This window comes from Arvicola amphibius, chromosome 1 (assembly GCF_903992535.2).
Source record: "Arvicola amphibius chromosome 1, mArvAmp1.2, whole genome shotgun sequence".
Classification (NCBI taxonomy): Eukaryota; Metazoa; Chordata; class Mammalia; order Rodentia; family Cricetidae; genus Arvicola; species Arvicola amphibius.
In genome coordinates this window covers 116,466,746-116,490,669 of record NC_052047.1, presented here as the reverse complement: position 1 = coordinate 116,490,669, position 23,924 = coordinate 116,466,746, and the positions used below count along the sequence as shown (strand labels likewise).

Sequence of the window (23,924 nt, the reverse complement as noted above, 5' to 3'; positions counted from 1 at the left end):
CCTTCCTCTATCTTGGCAGGATTTGAAAATTGTTAATTAGCTGAAGTTTTTCAAACTGCACAGAGATTATGGTTTTCCAAGAGAGATCCAAAGGCCTCTATCATAGGGGTCATTGTACAAGAAAGATCCAGCAAAGGAAAAGGAAGGATTGCTAAGCTGCCACACACCAGGCCATCAGAGAGCCATCCAGTCTAGACAGAGGGTACCCAGAGGAGGATTCTTCTTAGGGGTCTGGCAGAGATCAAATCATTCTGTTTAGAAAGTTACAATAAAGAAACTGTTTCATATTTAGTGAATCCTGTATGTACATAGCTATGTATGTACATAGCTCTACCATAAACAGATACAGGGAAATTCTAAAGGTTTAACTCCAAACCTAATTGTAAGATTGTATTCTAAAGGCATTAGCACATAAATATAATGAAAAGTACAAACTGAAACTTGAGACCCCAACTATTTGTTTTATGAATTATTTTTTATGGTTTATTTTTTTATATTTAAAAATTTCCATCTCCTCCCCTCCTCCTCCCCTTTCCCTCCCCTCTCCTCCCCCTTCCCTCCCCTCCTTCTCCCCCTTCCCTCCCCTCCCCTCCACCCATACCTCCCCTCCCTCCCTCTCAAGGCCAAGGAGCCATCAGGGTTCCCTACTCTATGTTAAGACCAAGGTCCTCCCAACTCCCCCCAGGTCCAGGAAGGTGATCGACCAAGCTGAGAAGGCTCCCACAGAGCCCATCCATGCAGAAGAATCAGAGCCCAGCACCATTGTCCTTTGCTTCTCAGTCAGCCCCCACTGCTGGCCACATTCAGAGAGACGGGTTTGGTCGCATGATCCATCAGTCCCATTCCAACTGGAGTTGGTGATCTCCCATTAGTTCTGTCCCACTGTCTCCATGAGTGAACGCACCCCTCAAGTTCCTGACTTTCTTTCTCATGTTCTCTCTCCTTCTGCTCCTCATCAGGACCTTGGGAGCTCAGTCCGGTGCTCCAATGTGGGGCTCTGTCATTTTCTTCATCTATCGCCAGGTGGAGGTTCTATGGTGATATGCAAGAAATTCATCAGTTTGGCAATAGGAACTGGCCTTTTCAGGCTCCCTCTCCTCAGCTGCCCAAGGAACTAACTGGGGGGCGTCTCCCTGGAAACCTGGGAACCCCTCTAGGGTCAAGTCTCTTGACATCCCTCAGGTGGCTCCCTAAATTAAGATATGTGCTTCCCTGCTCCCATATCCACCCTTCCTGTATCCCAAGCATCCCATTCCTCCGAGCTCCCCCCATTCTCCCCATTCTCTCCTGCAGAATGTCTGGTAGACTCTTTCATGAAGCAGGAACTCCAAAGAAACATCTCACTTTAGGCAAGTTCAGCAGTCATTTCTCTGTGAGTCCTGCATGTCCAGTTCATACAGCATAACATCAAGCAGTCTAGGTAAGAATACTTTCTTGCCCAGAGTGCTATCAGTCTCCATAAGGAGCCTCTTCAATGCCCATCTTCCTCTTGAAGTAGATTGGTGCTGCAAGAACCAGATGTGTCTCATTGTCATGAAAAGTCCTAAGTACTTAAAACATCTTAAATGCCATATTCTTTAAGATTTTGAAAGGTTTGAAGAATAACTATCCATCTGAAATATATTTCTGTACATCAAGAAAACCTAACTAACATGACTACAAGATTGACTGTTATAGCTGACTCTCTATTAACCTATATTTCTTAATTATACATTACATTTTTAAATAACCTACATAAATACAATACCATAATCAAGAGCAGAAATATAACAAAATATACCTTAAGTTGGTATTAATAAAACAAGATCCATACCAATGCAAAGTATTCATCTCTATATCATATCCCCCTTTAAATATAAACAAACATTTATAAACAATATTTGGGCATCTTGCTTTTTGTTGGGTGAAGTAATTTAGGGTTTGTGGAGACCTTTCAGAGGGTCTTGGTCTTTCAAACCACATTAGTCTGGAAGGAATCCACAGGTTCTCATCCTCTGTGGAAACAAAAGCAGAACCTCTTTTCCAAAGCAACTTTCCTTAGACCAAAATTTTGAAGACAAGATACTTTTAAAGTATATATGTTGGTTCAGCTTAGCAGTCCATACAATGAAATGTCTCTCTGTACTTAGCTCATTCATAGTCAAAAATTCAAAGAAAACACAATAATACACATAATCCAAACTTTGTGTATTTTTCACCTTTATGTGGCTTATTTTTCTTGCTCTATTACTTTTTCTATAATTTTAATACTTATTTTATTATCTTTACTCCCTTAATCTATGACTGTCTGTACTCTTTTATATTATAACTGTCTATATACTTTTCCTCTTTCTCTCTTAAGCCTATGTACATTTATCCACCACTGTGACCCATTTAGAGGTATTTTTCATCTAAATTTGTCTTTATTGTGTGTTTATCTGTAATTATTTTCTGACTAGGAGCTTTTTTTAAAATGCTAAGCGGGTATGGCTAGGACCAATTCCATGATCCTGCCTGTTAGATTTGACCAGTCCAACATGGCAGAGGCATGTTCACTGCATCTGAGAGCATGCACATCACCCCAGTTCCAGGGTCGCAGTGGGTCTATGTCACCATTAAGCAATTTGTAACACACTACTCAAAGACCCCATTTAAGTGCTCGGCCTTCTGAAAGATCCAGAGCTGTTTGTGCAAGCAGCACGAAACAGGGAGCTGCTCGTTTCTAAAAGAAGTTGTGCGGGTTTTTATTTTTATACTTTTATTTATTATTTATTCATTATTTTGCTGCTAATGCTGAGTCAGGAAGACCTCCCTTAAAGGAACAATGGTGCCCCTTCTTGCTGCCAGCAAACAGAGCCCATCTGGGGGAAAAATACAGCTACCAAGAAGCTGCGCTAAAGTCTGTTTGTGTCTAGAATTCTTTACCAAGCTCTTTCAGGTTTTATGTGGATGTAGTCAGCCCCCATTAGCACACCAATCTGTAGGGAGAGGCTGCTTGTTCATTTTCCTGGCCACCCAGATCCAAAATAATCACACAGAAACTATATTATTTGTAATAGTGTTTGGCCAATAGCTTAAACATATTTCTAGCTATCTCTTACATCTCAAATTAACCAGTTTCTATTATTTTATATTTTACCACGAGGCTGATGGTTTTACCAACAAGGTTCCAGTTAACGGCTTCTGTTTTTCTCCTCCGGCAGCTACATGGCAGCTTTTCAACTCTGCCTACTTTCTCCCAGCACTCAGTTTAGTTTTTCTGCTTAGCTCTATTCTGCTAAGCCACTGGTTAAAACAGTTTATTTATTAATCAATGGCAGTAAAACATATTCACAGCATCCAAAGGGGAATCCCACATCAAATTGGGACTGATATTTGTAGTCTGCTTCAGACTGGAGTACCTTCTAGAGGCAGACTGTAGGCACCTGTTTACTGTCACACAGACATGGCTGCCTGAGAAACTGGACCGGGCACAGAGGCCCTGGAAACTCACACCGCATTCTGGCTCTTGCCAGCCACTCAGTGTGTGCTAATGAACAAGTCACTCACTAATGAGAATGCCAGCTTCCACACTGTGAAGCATGTTCCCTCACGGTCCTTCCAATTCTGAAATACTATGGAACTGTGTAAATGTGGTGCCATGCTACCTCTACAGTGCTTTTCTAGAACACCAGCTTTGCTTTATGCCTTGTGGAAATACAGCAGAGATGGACAGAGATTACAGTGTGAGGTGTGATAAGGGAAACTACAAACCCATCCATCAGAGGACTATTACACAGAGTTGTAAACATTCTGAGTGGGCAGGAAGGGAGGGAGGGGGCACTGTGGCCTGTACTGCATGTCTCAGTGACCCATTCCTGTTTGTTGACTTCAATGCTGGGGATCAAGTAGTACACCTACCCCTTTTTAATTTTCGTTTTGAAACAAGAACTCACTAAATTACTCACGCTAACCTTAAACTCACTCTGTAGGCCATAAAGGCCTTCAACTTGTGACCCTCTTGCCTCATCCTCCCCAACAGATAGGGTTACAAGCATGTACTACAACTTCTGGCTTTTATGTTTCTTTAAAAAAGGCCTACATAGCCAGGTGGTGGTGGTGCACAACCCAGCACTCAGGACGCAGAGGCAAGGGGATCTCTGTGAGTTTGAGGTCAGCCACGGCTACACAGAGAAACCCCATCTCAAAAAAAAAAAAAAAAACAAAAACAAAAAAAAAAAAAAACCCAAGAGATAGTAAGAGAGACCTACACTGAATTTGGGATCTTGCTACTCTGAAAATAAACTGCCTCTGGATGACATCATGTCTTTCTTCTTTTTAAATTTATTTATTACGTATATAGTGTTCTGGATACCAGATCTCATTATAGATATGTGTGAGCCATCATGTGGTTGCTGGGAATTGAACTCAGGACCTCCAGAACAGCAGTCAGTTCTATTAATCTCTGAGCCATTTCTTCAGCCCACATGATGTCTTTCTATAGAAAAAAAAGCTTTCACTGTCAGTCATGAAGCAATTAATACACCTAGAGGTAAACTTCAGCCCTCTAAGGAAGTGTCTTGTCATGAGTGCCCAGCCAACCACCTAGCATGGGTTCAGGGCCCAGGGTGTGCCTCAACATGTACCAGAGTGCAGTGATTCAAAAGGAGAATGGCAAGAGTCTGCCTCCAGTAATCTAAGGTCATTTCCATGAAGTTATCAACTGAAAAAATTAAGAGGGAATCACAACGTGAACGTTGTGCTCAGTAACAAGGACAAGTGTTGTTAAGTCTCAGAGGGATGAACCTTGTCCATTGACAAGAGGAGATGTGAGGAGAGGCAGGCAGGAGACAGCAGCGGGGCACTGCTCTGGGAAGTCTTCGTCTCCTGTAAGCCTGCAATTTCTCCACTCCATCCCGCCCTCAGAATTATTGTTTTCGGAGCCAGAGAAACACATTCCACTCCACCAGCTACCTCTGATTTTCCTTTATGAAACCAGAATCATTTTTAAAGTTGTTAGGAAAAATGAGCTGAGTACAATGTCACAACACAATGCTCAGCTGCAAGTCCTGGTTGTGACTCTAAGAGCTGAAAATGAAAGATTTCTCAATTTGTTCCACAATAATTAAAATTCTATTTTGGTTGAAGGAAGCGGCTACGTGATTATTTGTTTCCACTGACGGCACTTTCTAGATAACTGACACTAATATTTTAAATGTTCAGAGCTGTTTCTAATTTTGCAAGTCAAAATATTGAAATATATACCACACAGTTGCACTGCACCCTTAGGTTAGAATATTCTTAGAGCAACTTTAATTTTGAGACGGTGAGATGGATTGGGGGTGGAGGGTCTTGTTGCCAAGTTGACGATATATATTTAATCTTCAGAACCCACATGGCAGAAGGAGAAAACAAAGTCCCTCCAGTTTATGTCATGTTATATAATCGTGTTATTTAAAAACAAATAACTTTGTAATGGAAACTGGGGCCACAAATTTGAAAAAGAGCAAGAAGGGGCACATGAGAGAATATGAAGGGAGGAAAGGGAAGGGGAAATGATGTAATTATACTGTAATCTTAAAACATTAAAGCCATAAAAATCTTAACCTTCTTTGACAAGGATGCTCATTCAGTAAGAACATAAACATATTCTACTGGTCCACATAAGCTGACCTCTGCCTTGGAGAGGAGCACAGTTGATATGTTCCACCCTAAGTAAGCCCAGACTGCTGTGCCTTTAGGTTTTTACATCAACATTTTATATTTGTTTTTTTCCATCATAAGCTATTGACATCCCTGTAGCCATTGTTAGTGTGACTATCTCTAATATTACTTCAACCTATTGTCCACATTGTTTCTTCAAATCTGTTTTTAAAGGGAGCACATATAAAAATTTTGCAAAGATACAGAAAGAAGCTTTCAAATTAAAACTTTAAGGTTTGAGTGGCATTCATGAGTTTTTAAACTGAAGTTTGCTACATACACTTTCCTTTTATTTCTTGCTTAGAGTTCAGTTTCTCATCCAAGACCAGCTGCTGCTCAAGGACCTGAGTAATACTTGTCATGATCATGCTCTTAGGGAAGATAAGTCCCTAGGTAACTCCAGAGAATAGTTACTAACCCAACACTAATCACATTTCCCATGCTATCCATGCATGTGGAACTATTGCTTTACCTCAGAATACACAGCTGTAACAATAAACTCATTTGTGATTGTGTGATAGTTACATCCTCCACTAACCTGCCAACCCCAGGAAAGCAGGGATGACAAGTTGTGCTCACATTATAACCCCATTTCCTAGCTTAGTAGACACTCAACATTTTATAGTGCCCACTCATTTTGTGATGGATGACTGAAGTAATAACACATGGCATGTCCAAACAAAATTCTGTTCTCACTGGTGCTGCCTTGCATGATCTTGAACAAACACAAACCCTCTCTAACTCCAAGGTGTGCTGCATTCAGAAGAGAGACTTCAACATGAGGCTAAGTGTGTTTTTCATTCTCAGGCTTCCTTTGGACCCAACCAGGGGAATGCCAGCTGTCAAGGACACAAGCAAGCCCAGTGAAAACTAGCAGAGCAGGGATGCCAAGGGTGGACTGCTTAGCCTCAGAAAAAGAGCAAGAATGGCGCCTCGTCCTCAGAAAAATGACTACTTCTAAATTGACATAGTCTTTGGGAAAGAAGTTTCTTAAGGAAACTCTCATTTCCTTGCCTGCATCTTATATGTGCGTTTAATACATACCATGTTTATGAACTATATCCATTCATCAGACTCTATCTTTTAAATTTATATATAGTTTATTTTTTCAGAAATGTGCCTTTTGAATTTGAAAAAATAAATGTGAAAAAGCCCCTTTGCCTGCCATATGTGTTTGACCAACACAGCACATTTTAGTGGAGGCATTGATCCTTGGAAAGCAGAGCATCTTACTTACAGTTCTAGGCTAGCCTTAGTGTCTGTAAAGCAATGGCAGCTCCAGAAGAGAGAATCAGATTCCCTGAGACAAGAATTACAGGCAGTTGTAAGCCTACCATGTGGGTGCTGGGAATTAAATCTGGATCCTCTGGAGGAGCAGCCAGTGCTCTTGACTGCTGAGCAAGCTCTCCAGCCTGTAAACGTGTAGCCCAGGATGTCCTGAAACTCACGATCCTCCTACTTCTGCCTCGTCATAATATGTTATGGTTAGTCACCACCACAACCAATTGTGTTTTCTAAATCAGTCTGTTTTAGAGAATGTTTAAGTCATACAAATTAATTTTGTAAAAAATGAAAGTTCCAGAAATGGGTAGGAGGAGATGTTTTTACGGCTGAAGAGAGACATTTCAAAAGGGTCTTCAAATCCCATCCACAGATGTAATTATCATCCTCATGCCAGTTCCAGTCCCCTAGAATACCACGAAAAAACAAGTATACAAACCTAGGTCCTGCACACCACTTTATAATCAAAACCATCACTTGAATAGCCTTTCTCCCAGACTCAGGCACGGCAAATGAGTTCATAAAACCTGGTAATCAAAATAGTATTTCAATACAACACTTTATGATCAAAAAGCAAAATTCATGAACAAGATATGAAATTTTTAATAAGGAAGGATCTGTATTATTGATTTTTTTCTTTTGCCTTAGGCTCCAATATGGTTCAGCTCAACACTTTCTTACTTGCATCTGTTCCGTTGCAAGACACCATACATCTGCACAATGGAATATGCAAAGGAGGCCAATTTGTGCTTGCCACATCACTCTGAGCCAGAGAAGCACTGGGCACCCAGGACCATAGCATCGAGACTCAGCAGACAGCGCTTCGCAGGATAAGGAGGATTGGTTCCTGTCTCACGCTGTTTTCCGTTTCTTGCTATGTCCGGAAATTTATAAAGAAAAGATATTTACATCGCTTGCAATTCTGTAGGCTCAAGAGCATGGCACCAGCGTCTGTGTGGGGCCCCTAAAGTGAGGGCTCTATGCTGCGCATGGGCAAAGACGGGAGGGAAGCTGGAGCAGGTTCCTACAGAAGAGCTGAATGGACAGAAAAGAAAGCCAGTTTACTTTATTAACAAGCCTCCACAGGATAAGCAACTCATCCCTGAGGTAGCTACGTTAATCCCTTTGTGAGTGTAAAGTGCCCACAACCTAATTATCCCTTACAGATCCCAACCACTCTCAACACTGCCATATTAGAGGCTAAGCCTCAAGATCAGTTTGGGTGATGAGAAACCCTATTCAGACCATAACAGCTCCCAAAGGCCAATAAAACAAGGCTCTCCCTGGAGCACAGGCTGCCCTCTTCCCCCATACAACTATTATCACTCTGCACAGAAACGGCAAAGCCCAGCACGCGCTACTCACATTTCTCCAAGAACTCACTCCACTTTGCATCAGAGAATCCCGCAGTATAACAGTGAAAATCTCCACTTCTAAACAGCCCTGTCGTAGTAGTAGTAGTAATAATAATAATAATAATAATAATAATAATAATAATAATAATAATAAAGCAGTATTGATCAGTGTCTACCATTCAAAGAGCAAACGCCGTGAGACGGAATGATAAACGGGGTGCAGTAATCTATCTTTACTGAGCACTGGCAAAATAAATGGTTCCAGAGAAGGTTCTGTGCCCTGAGTTTTAGTTATTCCTTAGCTCTTATTCCTTAAGAGTCAGTGGGGAAGACGTGCATGCCATCAGGGCTGTCGCTCAGAAGGGATGGTAGCAGGTGATTCTGCATTCTTCACTAAGGTAGCAGGGAAAGAAGAAATGATTACTTAACCAACGCAAATTGGAGAATTTTTCTAGAATTGAAAGGAATGTGTTTTGAAAATAAACAATGAAGGGAAGGCCCTCCTGAATGGAGTGCCTTATAGCACAACCGCTGCCCAAACTAGACACTTCAGGCCTTAAGATGACGTCAGGAAGTAGGGCAGGGCTGATATCAAGGGTCAGCAGGTTATATTACCCAGCTCCCAGAGTTCCAACATTACCGTTCCCCAATTGCAACCTCCATGCCCATCCTGTGACACTGAAGGCTAAGTTTAGTAATAACATCTCACCATTATCCTTCTAATCTACTAGGAGATTAATAATAAAATTAAGGAATCTTTCAAGATAAAATAGCAAGCATTTTAACAGGCAGTAGCTGGGTAGCCCATAGGTGGAGATCCTGAAAAAAAAATTAAAAACTCCTTAGGGACTTTGTTGTTCTTATGCACCCAAATATCTTCGCTGTATAAGACACGTGCACAGAGTAGGCATTTAATAAATAATTGTATGAATAAAACTTAAGCCAATGAGGACTACTAAACTTTTGCCCATGTTGAATTATCGTCACAAAGCAGCTTTTCTGGAGTCTCGAGCCCTGCGGGTCCTGTGTTGCAAAGAATTGCCAACAGAAAACAGGAATGTGGGCTGAACTAGCAATATAAAAATCATTGCTTCTGTCTCCAGAGAGACAGAAAACTTGAGTAGTCAGTGCTATCCCTGATAAGAGAGCCCTCTGAGATTACTAACAATAAACCAGTTGTGTGTGTGGGGGGGAAGGGATGGACAGAGAAGGGTGAAAAGATAGACGACCTGAACTAATGAGAATCTTCAAAGAGTCCTCAAAGAAATGCCTCGTAACAAAAGGCAAGATTGTAGGAGAGGTTATTTCCTTTTCCTACTGATCTGTGGACTCTGTAATGGAATTATCAGACTCAGTTAAAGACTGCAGTTCTGATAACCTCTTCACCACCCATAGAGTGTAATAAACAGACGGGGCAACTGTCAATACACTTTAAGGACCAGCATTCAGAGAGACAGGAAGCACCTAGCCCAGCGAGCAATGCTCACATGACCAACTTAGTGACCACATTCTGGAATGGGGCCTGTGGGCTCCGTGCCTGCCCGCGGTAGTGGTGCTCACCGAGGGCCAAGCCAAATCAAAGGTTTCCAAATGGGACTCTGAGCCAGGGAAGATCCTGGAGGTGGCTGACCTAAAGGGCCAGAGCCCACACTCAACGAACCAATGGCCGTGGAGAAGGGGCGGGCCGTCGGGAGTGCTGCAGGGCCGGAGGCCGCCCCAGCCTCAGCGCCACCGACCGGTTAGCAGCCTAGCCCGGGCCCATGTTGGAGCCTCCCGGAATCCAGAGGTGTGCAGCTGCGCTCGCGGGCGCGCTCCTCCTGCTGCTTTTCCTGCTGCTGGTCCGCCAACTCCTGAGGCAGAGGCGACCGGCGGGCTTCCCCCCGGGGCCGCCGCGGCTGCCATTCATTGGCAACATCTGCTCCCTGGCCATGTCTGCCGAGCTTCCCCACGTCTACATGAGGAAGCAGAGCCGGGTATACGGCGAGGTAGGCCGCGACGCAGACCCTGTCCCGTCAGAAGCAGCGGCCAGAGGGCATCCCGCCTCGATGGCCGTGCCCCCGACCGGAAGCCTCCCCGCGGCTGTCACACCAGGGGCGCTCCGAGTCGAGATTCCCGCCCACGGGCGAGCATGTGCGCGTGCGCTGTGTGGCCCGTAGCCTGTCTGAGACGCCTGCCCTTAACAGGAACTTCTCGGCCCTGTGGCCCCTTTTTGAATGAAGACGTTGTGAGTTTCTAAGACAGGGTTAGTGTTAGTGCGGGTTGCCATTTAAATTTTTTATTTATTTATTTTTTTACATTTAACACTAAACAGCCCTTAATTTTCTGAACCTTAACCTTTCTTCATCGGGGTACTTAGAATAGTAGTAACCAAAAGCAGTAAAATGCTACCCAAATACAGTGGCTATTATATATGATTTTGTTTACTATATAGTATTTTTGTTTACTATATAGTATTAGGAGTTGACCATAGAGACTGACATGCTAAGTAAGTGCTCTACCCCTGAGACACACACCACTCCAATAGAAATTTATTATGCCTACAGATGTAAAATTATCTTTAAACCAGTTATTTTGAATGGCTTCTCGTTGAATAGGAAATTAAAATTTTTATGCATAAATATTTGAGCTGGAAGGAATTCTTTATATACTATGAATAGTCAAAAGGACAAGTGATATAGGTCTATTACAGAAGCTAAAATTAAAATATAAATGTGTGGAAGACTCATCAAGGAATAGGTTTATTGGATTAATTGCTTAGAGTTTGGCATGAATAATTTTGTTTCTGGTACACTGAGAAAACTACATTGTTTACAGTGACAATTTACTATACATCAATAAAGCTAACCTGTGCTAATAGCTGCTAAACTGCAAGGGGCAAAACTGAAGATGTGTGCACTGCATAGTAAACATTGTATTGTTAGGTTTAATTACCACCTAACATTAACTCTCTTTAAGCTGCTGCTACATTTGATCTTTATTCTAGCTGTGGGACACCCCTGAAAATCTCCCATTAACTTAGAGATAGTTCTCAATTCTGACAATGTCAAAATTAGTATAAGTTGTTAAAATACTAATCATTTTTGTACAGTAGGAGACTGTTACCTCATGTACGTCAGAAAGGTTGTAGGAAGTGGTTTATAGGAGTTGTTTTTCCACAATCTGCCATTTAAATTTGAGATGTGTAGTCAAATCTGAACTTTCCTGCTTTTGTGCACTGTGAGTTTAATCCTTTATCATTTTTGAAAGAGAAATAGCAGTGCCCAAGATTCATATTTATGCCTAAGCAATCTTATATAGAAATGTGCTACAGCATAAATTGCCATTTCTTTGGAGAGTCACTCTTGATTGTTTTAGCTTCTGCTGTGATTAGATTCTTAATGTAGATTTTGAGCAGCATTCCATAGCTAGCAAAGTTGATATAAGTAGATTTGTCAGACTCTTTCAGACAATACTCTCACAGGCAATAAAGATGATTATTTTGCATCACAGCAAACAGAACTGGCAGTTTATTATTTTATGGAGAACTTTTATTGAGAACTTATTCAAGGCACTGAGTGGGGCTCTGTGGAGAATTTAAAAACGAAAAAAAAAAAGTCATTTTAAAGGTATTTATAATTTGGAAGCCAGACAGATGAAAATGTTTCAGGTTCAAACTAGTATTAAATTAATGTCATAAAAGATTTTATGTGACCTGTGATGGCTCAAAGCAAAGAGAATTTTAAAAATATGTATATTTTTAAAACCTACATGGAATATGGTCCCTAAAGGTAGTATGGCAACCAGGGGGGCGGGCATTCCAAATGAGACAGATCAAGCAAAGGTAGAAATGTGGCAATGTGGCAGTCACTTATCAGCAGTAGCAGTGTGTGCATTTGTTTGTTGTTAGTACTTAGTCAATGATGCTATAATAATATGCTGAAATATGTTTGCCAAATTCATTAATTCAACATACATGCATCAATTGTCATAGTAAGGCATGCACTATCATAAGTGCTGGCAATTTAGTGGTGAACAAGAGATCTCTGTCTCTAGTGGCATACATTCTGTTTGGGGGAAGATGGACAAAATAAATATACATAAAGTATTTAATATATATAATATATTAGAGTTGTATGGGGCACAACAGATGCTAAACTAGGGTAATGGAAATGGACATTACTGGCAGGTTGAATTTTAAGTTAGAGCAAGTGTCGTTGCAAGGACATCTTAAAAGGAAATGAAGGAGCAGGCTATTGAGAACATCTTAGGGAAAAACACACCAAGAACAGAGCAAACACCAAGGACAAGAAGCAGCATATGTGACCTATTATAAGGGTGAACGTAATGCAGGTGACTTGAATCAGAGTCTAGAGATTGTGAAAGCCAGCTTTGCATTACTGAAACAAAATGCTTGAGATAAAAAACTTAGAAAAAGGAAAGATGCGTTGTGGGTTGTGTCTTGGATGTCTAAGTCATTAAGTTGACCTCGTTACTTTAGGAACTATGGTGAGGCAGAGTATTATGGTAGGAGTGTGTGGCAGAGGAGACTGTTTACATCTTGTCAGCCAAGAAGCAAAAAAGAGTGAAGAGGAGGGGCCGGATCCTGCTTTCAGGGGTATACCTGTAACTTAAAACCTCCCACTAGGTCCCTTACAACGTCTGCACTTTCCATGTAGCACTAAGCTAAAGACTGCATCTTTAACATATAAGCCTGTAAGATACATTTAAGATCTGAAGTGATAAGATATTTGGTCAACTTCTTTTATAACTTCACAGTGGAAACAATATACATGTTGAGAAGTTGACTGTGTGGCTTGGAAGGAAATCGAGTCAACATGGGTCAGGACTTTGTTAGTCACCTTTCTCTCGTGCTCAACACCTCACTTCACAAAAACAACTTAGAAAGGAAGGATTCATTTGGGCTTGTGGTGCATTAGGTACAGTTTATGACAGCTAGTGGGTCAATTTCTGGTGTAAAGAGTTTACAGTGGCTCCCCACTTTGTACCAACTAGGAAGCAGGGGCAACTTGGCTGGAATCAGGGCCAGGATGACCCTCACTGCCACGTCCCAGCAACCCACTACCTTACTGTTAGCCTCTATTTCGTAAAGGCTCTGTGAGCTCTCAGAACTGTTTGTAGCTGATAGCAGTGCTCAGCCACAAGTCTGCGGGGAGACACTTCACACTCAAACAGGAACTGAACACCTTGAAGGATTTAAAAAGTGTGGTTATTAACTGATGGAGTAAAATTTCTAGGTAGAGATAGTTTGGGCGGAGAAGTAGTTATGTAAAGCTGATACAGAAACTGCTAGAAGGCAAGAATGTTTGATGTATTTCTGTTTGCATCTCTGCTAGCACAATTATCTCATAATAGACATTTTAAAACTGTTCAATAAATCAAAGGTTGAATAAACCTAATCTTGGACTCTTCCACAGATTAAAACACTTTAAAAGTAAGTTTTTGCAGTTTGATTGATGAAATTTTGCTATAAGTTCTCAAGTATAATATACAACTAGGTCAAGTAAAATTTCCCCCAGTTCTACTCTCTTAACAGACAACTATCTCAATTTCTTGAGTAAAGGTAGACTATATAATAGCTTTTCTAAGTGATTAGTCCTCTTTTTTATAATTCCTAGTAACCACAGTCTGAAGATTTTCTTTGAAATATATTCTCCCTCTGTTCTGCCTTCATACATAGCTTTCAACCCCAAGGTCTTATGCCATTCTGGTAAAATGATGATCTTGTTTTATTTCCTGCATCAGTACCACTTCCAATAGATTAATGCCATTCCTGTTTAATTTTCACTGAATACATTTCTGGGAGAAGACTTTTCTTTGACAACACTAATACTACTTTGGGAACTGAAAAGATCTCTCATTTGCTTATCTGGTAGCAACTCCCTTTGTGCTAAAATTTCCTCCATGGCCTAAAACTAATGCCAATGTGTACAAAATCTATAATTTTCTCCACAACATTCTAAATGTACATACTTCTTTGTCCCAGGGCTCACCATTGTGCCAAAACCTCTGGTGGGACTGACTGTATTCCTTCTTGATAATCTTTTATCACTTTTGCTGACTTACTTCTGAAGAACTTTTGTTATCAGCTAAGACCTCCTGTGTTCTTCTGAAGCACAATTTATCATGATTAAATCTACCTTTGTTGTTTACACAACAAATATAAGATAAGGCTTATATCAGTATTTTAGCTGTAAGAAACTCTGGGGCAGTTCCTGGGAGGATAGTGATAAGCAATCTCTGGGATTTATTGATAAACAGGCTTTTCACTGGGTTAGGCCTCTACATTAGGTTAGCTAAAAGACACTTCAGGACATTATAAGTGAACATGAGGTGACCCTATCATGTCTTGGCTAGTTTTTATTGTTAACTTGCCTCGCTTGAAGAATTGTCTCAATCACTTTGTCCCAGGGCCTCAAAAGAAATTGTCTTACTGATGATTGGCATTGTTGAGCCCAGTTCATTGGGGGTAGGGCACAATCCCTAGTGTGATGGCTAATTTTATGTTGATATGACATAAGCTAGAGTCATTGGGGAAGAGGGAACCTTGATTGAGAAAATGCCCCCACCAGATTAGGCTGTGGGCAAGCCTTCTCTAGGCTGGTGGTCGTGAGTGCTACAAGAACATAGGAAGAACAAGTCATGTCTTCCATGGCCTCTGTATCAGTTCCTGCCTCTAAGTTCCTACCTCCCTTGCATTCCTGCTCTGATTTCCTTCATCATGGATTGTGATGTGAAAGTATAAATGAGATAAACCCTTTCCTCTCCAAGTTGCTTTTAATCATGGTATTTTATCACAGCAATAGAAACCCAACTAAGAAGCCTAGAGGGTATACCTGGGCTGCAAAACAAAGCGAAGACCTAAAACATAGAACCAGGGATTAAGCCAATAAACAGAGTTCCTCCATGGCTCCTGTCTCCAGAATTGCTACCCCAACTTCTATCACTAATGGATTGTGATCTGGAAGTGTAAACTGAAATAAACCCTCTCTTCCCCTGTGTTGTTTTTGGTCATGGTGTTTATCACAGCAAAACAAATCAAACTAGAACATTGGGCAAACAACTCCAGCAAGTTACAGGATTATCCTGTTTTGCTTTCCCCTTAGATAAAAGGTATACCTGTGTATATACATTGTTGCTGACAGAAGTTTCTGTCCAGCCTGGTCCCTTAGCTGTTCAGTTTCAAAGAAACACACAGAGGCTTATATTAATTATAAGTTGTTTAGCCAGTTAGCGCAGGTTTATTGTTAACTAGCTCTCACAACTTAAATTAACCCATAATTCTTATCTATGTTTAGCCATGTGGCTTGGTACCTTATTAAGTGAGGCATTCTCCATCTTGCTTCCTCTGTGTCTCGCTGGTGACTGCAGACTGAGCCTTTCCTCTTCCCAGAATTCTCTTAAACTGATTACCCTGCCTATACTTCCTGCCTGGCTACTAGCCAATCAACATTTTATTAAATCAATACAAGTAACAAATCTCATAAAAATGAGATTTCTATGTAGTAAATATTTTGAGATGGAATGAATTCTAATATATCAATTTATCCCACAGCACATGGTAAATATCTTTCCTCTAAAGTTAGGTTCCCTTAGAATCCTGGGATTTAGAAAGGTAAATACAATTCTCTCTCTCTCTCTCTCTCTCTCTCTCTCTCTCTGTGTGTGTGTGTGTGTGTGTGTGTTGAATTTCAAAGCTGTTTTTTGACTTTTCAATTTCCCTCCCCCACTTCAAGATGGTATAATAATAGATTGATGATGCTAGTTATAAATTTGTCTTGGAAATAAAATGAGATTTCTATGTAGTAAATATTTTGAGATGGAATGAATTCTAATATATCAAAATCAAATACATTTTGTTTTTGTTTTGCCTTGTACCTTAAACCTATTTAATGGCAAAACTTAAAGTAGAATACAGGCCTCCCCTGTCCAGTACTTTTTCCATTATATCTTATAAAATGGTTCCAGGCATGGAGTGGTATAATTAATCACACTGTCTAGAGATTGTCAACTAACAGATCCTTATGTTTTTAAAGAAGTGGCAAGTAATAAGAGGGGTAGGCTCAGGACGTGGGTCATTTTGTTGTTTCACTGTACATTTTGCTATTTGATTGTTGTTTTTCTTCTCGAAGATTTTCAGTTTAGATCTTGGAGGCATATCAACTGTGGTTCTAAATGGCTATGATATAGTAAAGGAATGCCTTGTTCATCACAGTGAAATTTTTGCAGATAGACCATGCTTTCCTTTGTTCATGAAGATGACAAAAATGGGAGGTATGTTTTTTCAACTATTTAATGCACCTTTTTTTGAGATCTCTTAAAAAAAACAATTTTTTCTCATTTTTTCATACTGATTCCAGTTCCCTCTCCTTCCCTTCCTCCTGCTCCCCACCACCTTCCACCCACTCAACCCCCCATCCATTCCTCAGAGTGGGTAAGGTTTCCCATGGGTAGTCAACAAAGTCTGACACATCACTTTAAGGCAGAACCAATACCCTCCTCCCTATATCAAGGCCGAGCAAGGTATCCCTTCAAAGAGAATGAGCTCCAAAAAGCCAGTTTAAGCATTAGGGATAAACAGTGGCCCCACAGATTGCTCCAGCCACACAATTGTCATCCACATTCAGAGTGCCTAGTTTGAGCCTATGCAGTTTCTCCTGCTGTGAGTCCGCAGTCAGTTCAGATCATCTGCTTCTGTGGGTATCCCCCATCATGGTCTTGACCCCTTTGTTTATATTATCTCTCCTCCCTCTCTTCAAGTGGACTCTAGGAGATGAGTCCAGTGCTAGCTGTGGATCTCTGCATCTGCTTCCTTCAGTCAGTGTAGCTATTTTAAATCACATTCCTTATTTTAAATAATTTTAGTGTAGACAAATTGTTTTGTACTTAGTGAACCCTGGATTTGAGGAACAATCAGACGGCATTCAATAATAGTTTTAGGCTATTACATGCTAGTTTTATTGCCAATCAGTTCTAAGAAACATAGTAATGTTTTAAAAAATTAGTACTTGATAAATACTGAAAAAAAATTAGGTGTGCACAGACACACAACACACGCACATCATGAACCAGAAATTACCTTTTGGTCACAATCTTGAGTACTTGGTGACAGACATATTATCATGTACAAAGGACAGACTTTTTGTAGGACTTAGGAATGATCAGATTTGGATGACTATCTATCTAGTTTACAAGGAAGAAAAGCAGAAAGTTGACACATCAAGGAGAAAGCAGCAATAGAAAGTCTAAAAAAATGTTGACACCAGGTAGAACTGATATCTGATTTTTTTACAGTAATGTTCTAAATTCTGTAATGATACCTCCACACTTACTTTCTTTTTTTTTTAACATTTATTTATTTATTCTGTATATATGCCTGCAGGCCAGAAGAGGGCACCAGACCTCATTACAGATGGTTGTGAGCCACCATGTGGTTGCCAGGAATTGAACTCAGGACCTTTGGAAGAGCAGGCAATGCTCTTAACCTCTGAGCCATCTCTCCAGCCCCACACTTACTTTAAAAAAATTTAGTGTCTTGCTTAAATAAGCTAAATGGCAGATATAATAACATTAGTAACTTTTGAGTTCATATTTTTCTTTTTTTATTTCATGAACATTTCTACTACTCTGAACAATTCAAGGCTGCCCTTGACTTTGGCATAGTTATCTTGTTGGGTATCATATTCCTTCAACAGAAGGAAATTTGTATTATAAAAAAATCTGATTTCTTTTGAACAGAAACTTTGAATTTGGAGGTATTTGTTAAATCCAAATTAAATTTTGTCCATAGAACATATAATCACCTGCCTTTTATAAAATATTTTTATCATATATATATATATGTACACACACACACACACACATATATATATATGTATACACACATGTATCTTACAGGTATGTTTGAAGAAAGCTGAGTAATAGATTTATATAGGCCTAGTTTATATTTTTGATTACATAAGATTAGATGGTTTCTTGTAAATAAAAAAAATGATTATTATAGGTCTTTTCTGCCAGTCCTTTCATGAGGCTTAGCTCTGTTGTATGGCTTTTGAGCACCATCAACTAGGGCACAATCATGTACTTAGATAATTGGGAGCTAAAATCACTGACTATCCATCTTTGGATTTTTCTCCTTTCTGTTTTTTATTCCACAGCATCCTAAATACAGAGAAATATGAATTACACACCATTTTTAATACTTTTCTTTCAGGCTTACTCAATTCTAGATATGGCCGTGGATGGAATGATCACAGAAGATTGGCTGTTAACAGTTTTCACTATTTTGGATGTGGTCAAAAATCTTTCGAATCTAAAATCTTAGAAGAAACTCAGTTTTTAATTGATGCTATTAAAACATACAAAGGCAAACCTCTTGACCTCAAGCAACTAATAACAAATGCTGTTTCAAACATCACCAATCTGATCCTTTTTGGAGAACGGTTCACTTACGAAGACACTGATTTTCAGCACATGATCACGTTATTTAGTGAGAACGTGGAACTAGCTGCCAGTGCTCCGGTCTTCCTGTATAATGCATTTCCGTGGATTGGCATCTTACCTTTCGGAAAACATCAAAAGCTATTCAGAAATGCAGATGTGGTTTATGGTTTCCTGGAAGGACTTATTGAAAAAACTGCAGTCAACAGAAAGCCTCATTTACCTCAGAATTTTGTTGATGCCTATTTAGATGAGATGGATCAAGGTAAAAATGATCCTTTATCTACGTTCTCCAAAGAGAATCTAATTTTTTCAGTGGGTGAACTCATCATTGCTGGAACTGAAACTACGACTAATGTGCTTCGCTGGGCAATTCTTTTTATGGCCCTTTATCCTAATATTCAAGGTAAGAATAACCTTGCCCTCACAGTCTCTCCTTACATATAGGACTCATGTGCTTTAGAGTGTTTGGCCATGCATAAAGCAGTTTTAGGAACTCCACCTATGGTAGCCAAGAAGGAAAATATCTCATAATTATGGTTTTCAAATCTAGTATTTCAATACAAATTTAAGAAAGGAAGAAAGAAAACATCTGAAGGCTAGGCATGGTGGTGATATTCCTCTAATCTCAGAACTCAGGAGGCTGAAGCAGGAGAATCTCAAGTTCAAGGCTACGACAGCCTACATAGTAAGTTTAAAACCAACTTGAGATATATAGAATAACATTGTGTTTTAAAAAACTTAAAAATAGACCTTAATATGTATGTTTTATAAAGGATGACAAAAGTTAAGAGTCTAGAAGCTTACAAAACTGGTATCTGAATTCTGCTTTTTTCTTATTTAGGTTTAATATTTCATTATTTTCCTTGCTGGCAGTGATACTACTCTGATTCTAGGCTAATTACAAATTTATTCATAATCCTTTTCTTGACCTTACCCAGAGTGTTGGTTATTATTAATGAAAGATATAAGGGGAATATAATTAATTCATTTAACTACCAGATGATAAAAAATTCAAATCCAGATATACCCATATTCTCTTGATTTGTTATGGGTTATCTTTGTTGTACCCCCCCAATAAGTTTATGTAATTTAAAGAATTCCACAATAACTTTAATATGTTTCTCTGACAGGACAAGTTCATAAAGAGATTGATTTAATTATGGGCTACAATAGGAGGCCTTCTTGGGAAGACAAGTGCAAAATGCCTTATACTGAAGCAGTTTTACATGAAGTTTTAAGATTCTGTAATATAGTTCCACTGGGGATTTTCCATGCAACCTCTGAAGATGCAGTTGTACGTGGTTATTCCATTCCTAAAGGCACAACAGTCATTACAAATCTTTATTCTGTTCACTTTGATGAAAAGTACTGGAAAGACCCAGACATATTCTATCCCGAGCGATTTCTGGACAGCAGTGGATATTTTACTAGAAAGGAAGCTTTCATTCCTTTTTCTCTAGGTAAGAAAACATTCACATGTATATAATTTTAAAGTATAACAATTACTCATTATTCATACCATCTCAATCTGAAACAGCCTGCTCCAGAGTGCTTAATTCTGAATACTTAAAATTAATTTTTTAATATTTTTTCTTTTTACTGAAAATAGATTTTTTTCTCACATAATATATTCTGATTACTGTTTTGTCTCCCTCTACTCCTCCCTGTTCCTCTCCACCTCCCCTCCAGTCTGGATCCACTCCCTTTCTTGTCTCTCATTAGAAAACAAACAGGCTTCTATGGGATAGTAATAAAATATAACAAAGTAAAATATAATAAGACAAAAACTAGCATAAAAATAACAATGGAGTTGGAACAGAACTTGAGAGAAGGCACAAGAATAAGAGACCCACTCATCCACACACTCAGGAATCCCATAAAAAACCTAAACTGCATCTATATCTATATCTATATCTATAATATATATGTATGTATGTATGTATGTATGTATGTATGTATGTATGTATGTATGTATGTATGCAGAGGACCTGGTACAGATGTGTGCAGGCCCTGTGAATACCCAGCTTCTGAGTTCATATGAGCTTCGATCATAACGGATTTAGAGGGCCTTGTTTCCTTGGTGTCCTCTTACATACAACATTACTTCTTACAGGAAAGGATGGTTTCATTAAAATGATCAACACCTGCTTCTATCAAAATATCTCCTAGTTAATTAAATAAAGCTACTTCAGAAACTTTTTAGCTTATGAACGCAGGGTTTGTAGTAAGACTTCTACGGCAAAAATTCAGTAATAAGTATGAGAAAATGAAACCCATATAAAAGAAAGGAACAAAGATAACTCCAAGAAAAGCTAGAATCTTGCCTTCTAGTTTATCATGTCATCTCCAACTAGGAAATTCTGCTTCCGCTATGAAATATAAGATGAATCACGGAGCTTGGAAGATGGGCTACATCTTCATCACTAAGGAAAGTACTCATTGCTGGCTGTGGTGACACATGCCGGTAGGATTTACTGAAGGAAAGTACTAAGTAGGTCAGTTGAAATGGGCTTCCCTTTGACGTCACATCCCAAAGCATGTGATATTATTACAAGGCATTGCGTAGGAGAAGTCAGAGATGAGAATAAAATCTTAAGAAGTCCATGATCTGATATAAGAAAATAAAGGTATATGTTTCTTCACTGAGGTGCTAGTTTCTAATCTTTGAGATTGGAGAGACTCTTCTCATAATATGATGTCCTCAACCTACTTTAAATTACTGATTTTCTGAATGACACCCAAATATTAGATGTTAATTTTAGTCAATGGTCTTTAAACTTATTTCCTTTTCTGTTCAGGAAGAAGACATTGTCTTGGAGAACAGCTGGCTCGGATGGAAATGTTTTTGTTTTTTACAGCATTACTTCAGCAATTTCATTTGCATTTTCCACATGCGCTAGTTCCAAACCTGAAACCCAGGTTGGGCATGACATTACAACCCCAGTCCTACCTCATCTGCGCAGAAAAACGCTGAAAGTGCACAACTGTATATTGTGTGATGTTTTACTCTTTTGGCTTTTTGAGGGGCCCACCACTCAGCTCCAAATAAATCACACACAGAGGCTTATTCTTAGTTATGGATGCCAGGCCTTAGCTTGGCTTGGTTCTTGCCAACTTTTCTTATCTTAAATTCACCCATCAACCTTTTCCCTCTGGGGTTTTATCTTTCTTACTTCTGTAATCTTACTTTCGCTCTTACTCCTGGCTCTGACCGGGTGGCTGCCCCTGACATCCTCCTCCTTCCTCTCTTCTCCTTTGATTTATACTCTCTGCTTGCTAGCCCTGCCTGTCCTTACTTCTGCCTTGATATTGGCTGTTCAGCTCATTAGACAGACCGTCAGGTGCTTTAGACAGGCAAAGGATCACAGCTTCACAGTTAAACAAATGCAGCATAAACACACCTTAAAATAATATTCTCCAACAACTGTATTAGGGTTTAATCAATAATGGTATTTGGGGCAAAGACATAGTTTTATAAAGCTAGGTGAATACATATGCATTGTTTAAAATAGTACTAGAGCAATAACAAGCATTAACTATGTTATTTTTTCTAACTTCCATGAATTCTTGTAGAATGTATTGAACAACACAAAGGTGCAGCTGTTATGTACATATTAAAAGGGGCCATGTATGCACTAAAAAGAGTTCTTGTTTATTGTAAGCTTCCTCTGATCTGGCTCCATCCTGGGGAACTTTGCTTTTTGCTGCCAAACTGACTCCTTTATGATCAAGTGTTGGGATTAGCAGACTGTGATATCAGTCCAGGACTAAAGAAATAAAACCCACATAAATGAATTTTGACAACAGAAGTATTCTAGATAATGATGGTAGGCAATGGAAGAGCTTTATATTTATTATAGGCCTTCCCAGTACCTTCAGATATTCCTCTCTACTATGTATTCCTAAGAATTGTGGCATTCTTTCTATAAATAAGAGTTTCTGTGATCCCTGAGCATCCATCCTTAAAGCAGCAGTTCAGTATATGGAAATAAAGTATGCAGTTGGCTATTTATTCTTTCTTTGTAGGTATAGTCATTACACTGTTTCTAGCACTACTTATTTCTAAAACCAGTCACAGAGCTCAAAGATTCAAACATCTTACCTTACTGAGGTCTTAGTTCCAGTTAGGCAGGTTTTCCCAACAATATTCAAATCAAAAATCTGCTATACAGACAGGGTAACTTGTAAATTGGGTCACTTGAGAATGATGAAATGTTATTACTAATTATACCAAGACAAATGGCATATTATCACAGGCCAGAATAAACTGGAATGTATATTCATTCACTAATAGCTATTTTTTCATTATTGTTTCTTCCAAAGTTCTTCAAAGAGCCCATGTTCATGTAACTTGTTTTGTGAAGAGTTGTAGTCTTAGAGTAAATAAATATAACAATGGTTTGCATGATGACTTTGAATCAAGAGCTCCAGAGAAGGCTCAGCAGTTAAGAGAACATATTGCTCTTGAAGAAGACTTGAATTTAGTTTTCAGTGTCCACATCAGATGGTTTACAACTTCCTGTGACTCATGCTCCAAGGGAACGCAATACTTCTGGCACCCATAGGTATACACATAATTAAAAATAATCTCTTTTTAAAAATAGAACATGGATTTAACCTTAATTTGCCTCATCTGGTAAAAATTTCCTAGTTTCTGTGGTTCAAATCAGTTTTGTGTTGTAGAACAATATTTTAAGATGTGTTATATTTGTTTATGCTGTGGAATATTTGTTTAATGATGCAAAGATGTGTCACATATTTTTGTTGTATTTGCTTAACTCTGTGTGAAGCTGTATTCACATTGCCTGTATAAAACACCTGATAGGTCTAATAAAGAGCTTAAAGGCCAGTAGCAAGGCAGAAGAAAGGATAGGTGGGGTTGACAGGCAGAGAGAATAATAGGAGGAGAAATCTGTGGAGAGAGAGATCTAGGATGGAGAAAAAGAGGAGGACATCAGGGGCCAGCCACCAGTTTACACAACAAGACACAGAGTAAGAAGGAAAGAAAGGTATATAGGAATATCTTGCATCTCACCATAGAACCTTCACCTGGCATTGGATGGAGAAAATGACAGAGCCCCACATAGGAGCACCAGACTGAGCTCTCAAGGTCCTGATGAGGAGCAAAAGGAGGGAGATCATGAGCAAGGAAGCCAGGACCACGAGGAGTGCTTTTACCCATTGAGA

At 39.4% G+C, this 23,924-nt stretch overlaps 1 protein-coding gene across 4 annotated transcripts; it reads left to right on the top strand.

The window, feature by feature from the left end:
• The first annotated feature begins 9,966 nt into the window (after window positions 1-9,966).
• On the top strand, window positions 9,967-21,726 carry LOC119823353 (vitamin D 25-hydroxylase). 4 transcript variants are annotated; one of them, XM_038343316.1, is made up of 5 exons: window positions 9,967-10,282; window positions 16,427-16,568; window positions 18,508-19,140; window positions 19,868-20,197; window positions 21,536-21,726. In XM_038343316.1, the coding sequence occupies exons 1-5, from the start codon at window positions 10,058-10,060 to the stop codon at window positions 21,709-21,711; spliced, it is 1,506 nt and encodes a 501-aa protein (XP_038199244.1). In that variant the 5' UTR covers window positions 9,967-10,057; the 3' UTR covers window positions 21,712-21,726. The 4 variants fall into 4 exon arrangements, with proteins under 4 accessions (XP_038199244.1, XP_038199261.1, XP_038199253.1 ...); XM_038343333.1 differs by lacking the exon at window positions 9,967-10,282 and adding an exon at window positions 10,473-10,539; XM_038343325.1 differs by lacking the exon at window positions 9,967-10,282 and adding an exon at window positions 10,504-10,521.
• The last annotated feature ends 2,198 nt before the right edge of the window (window positions 21,727-23,924 follow it).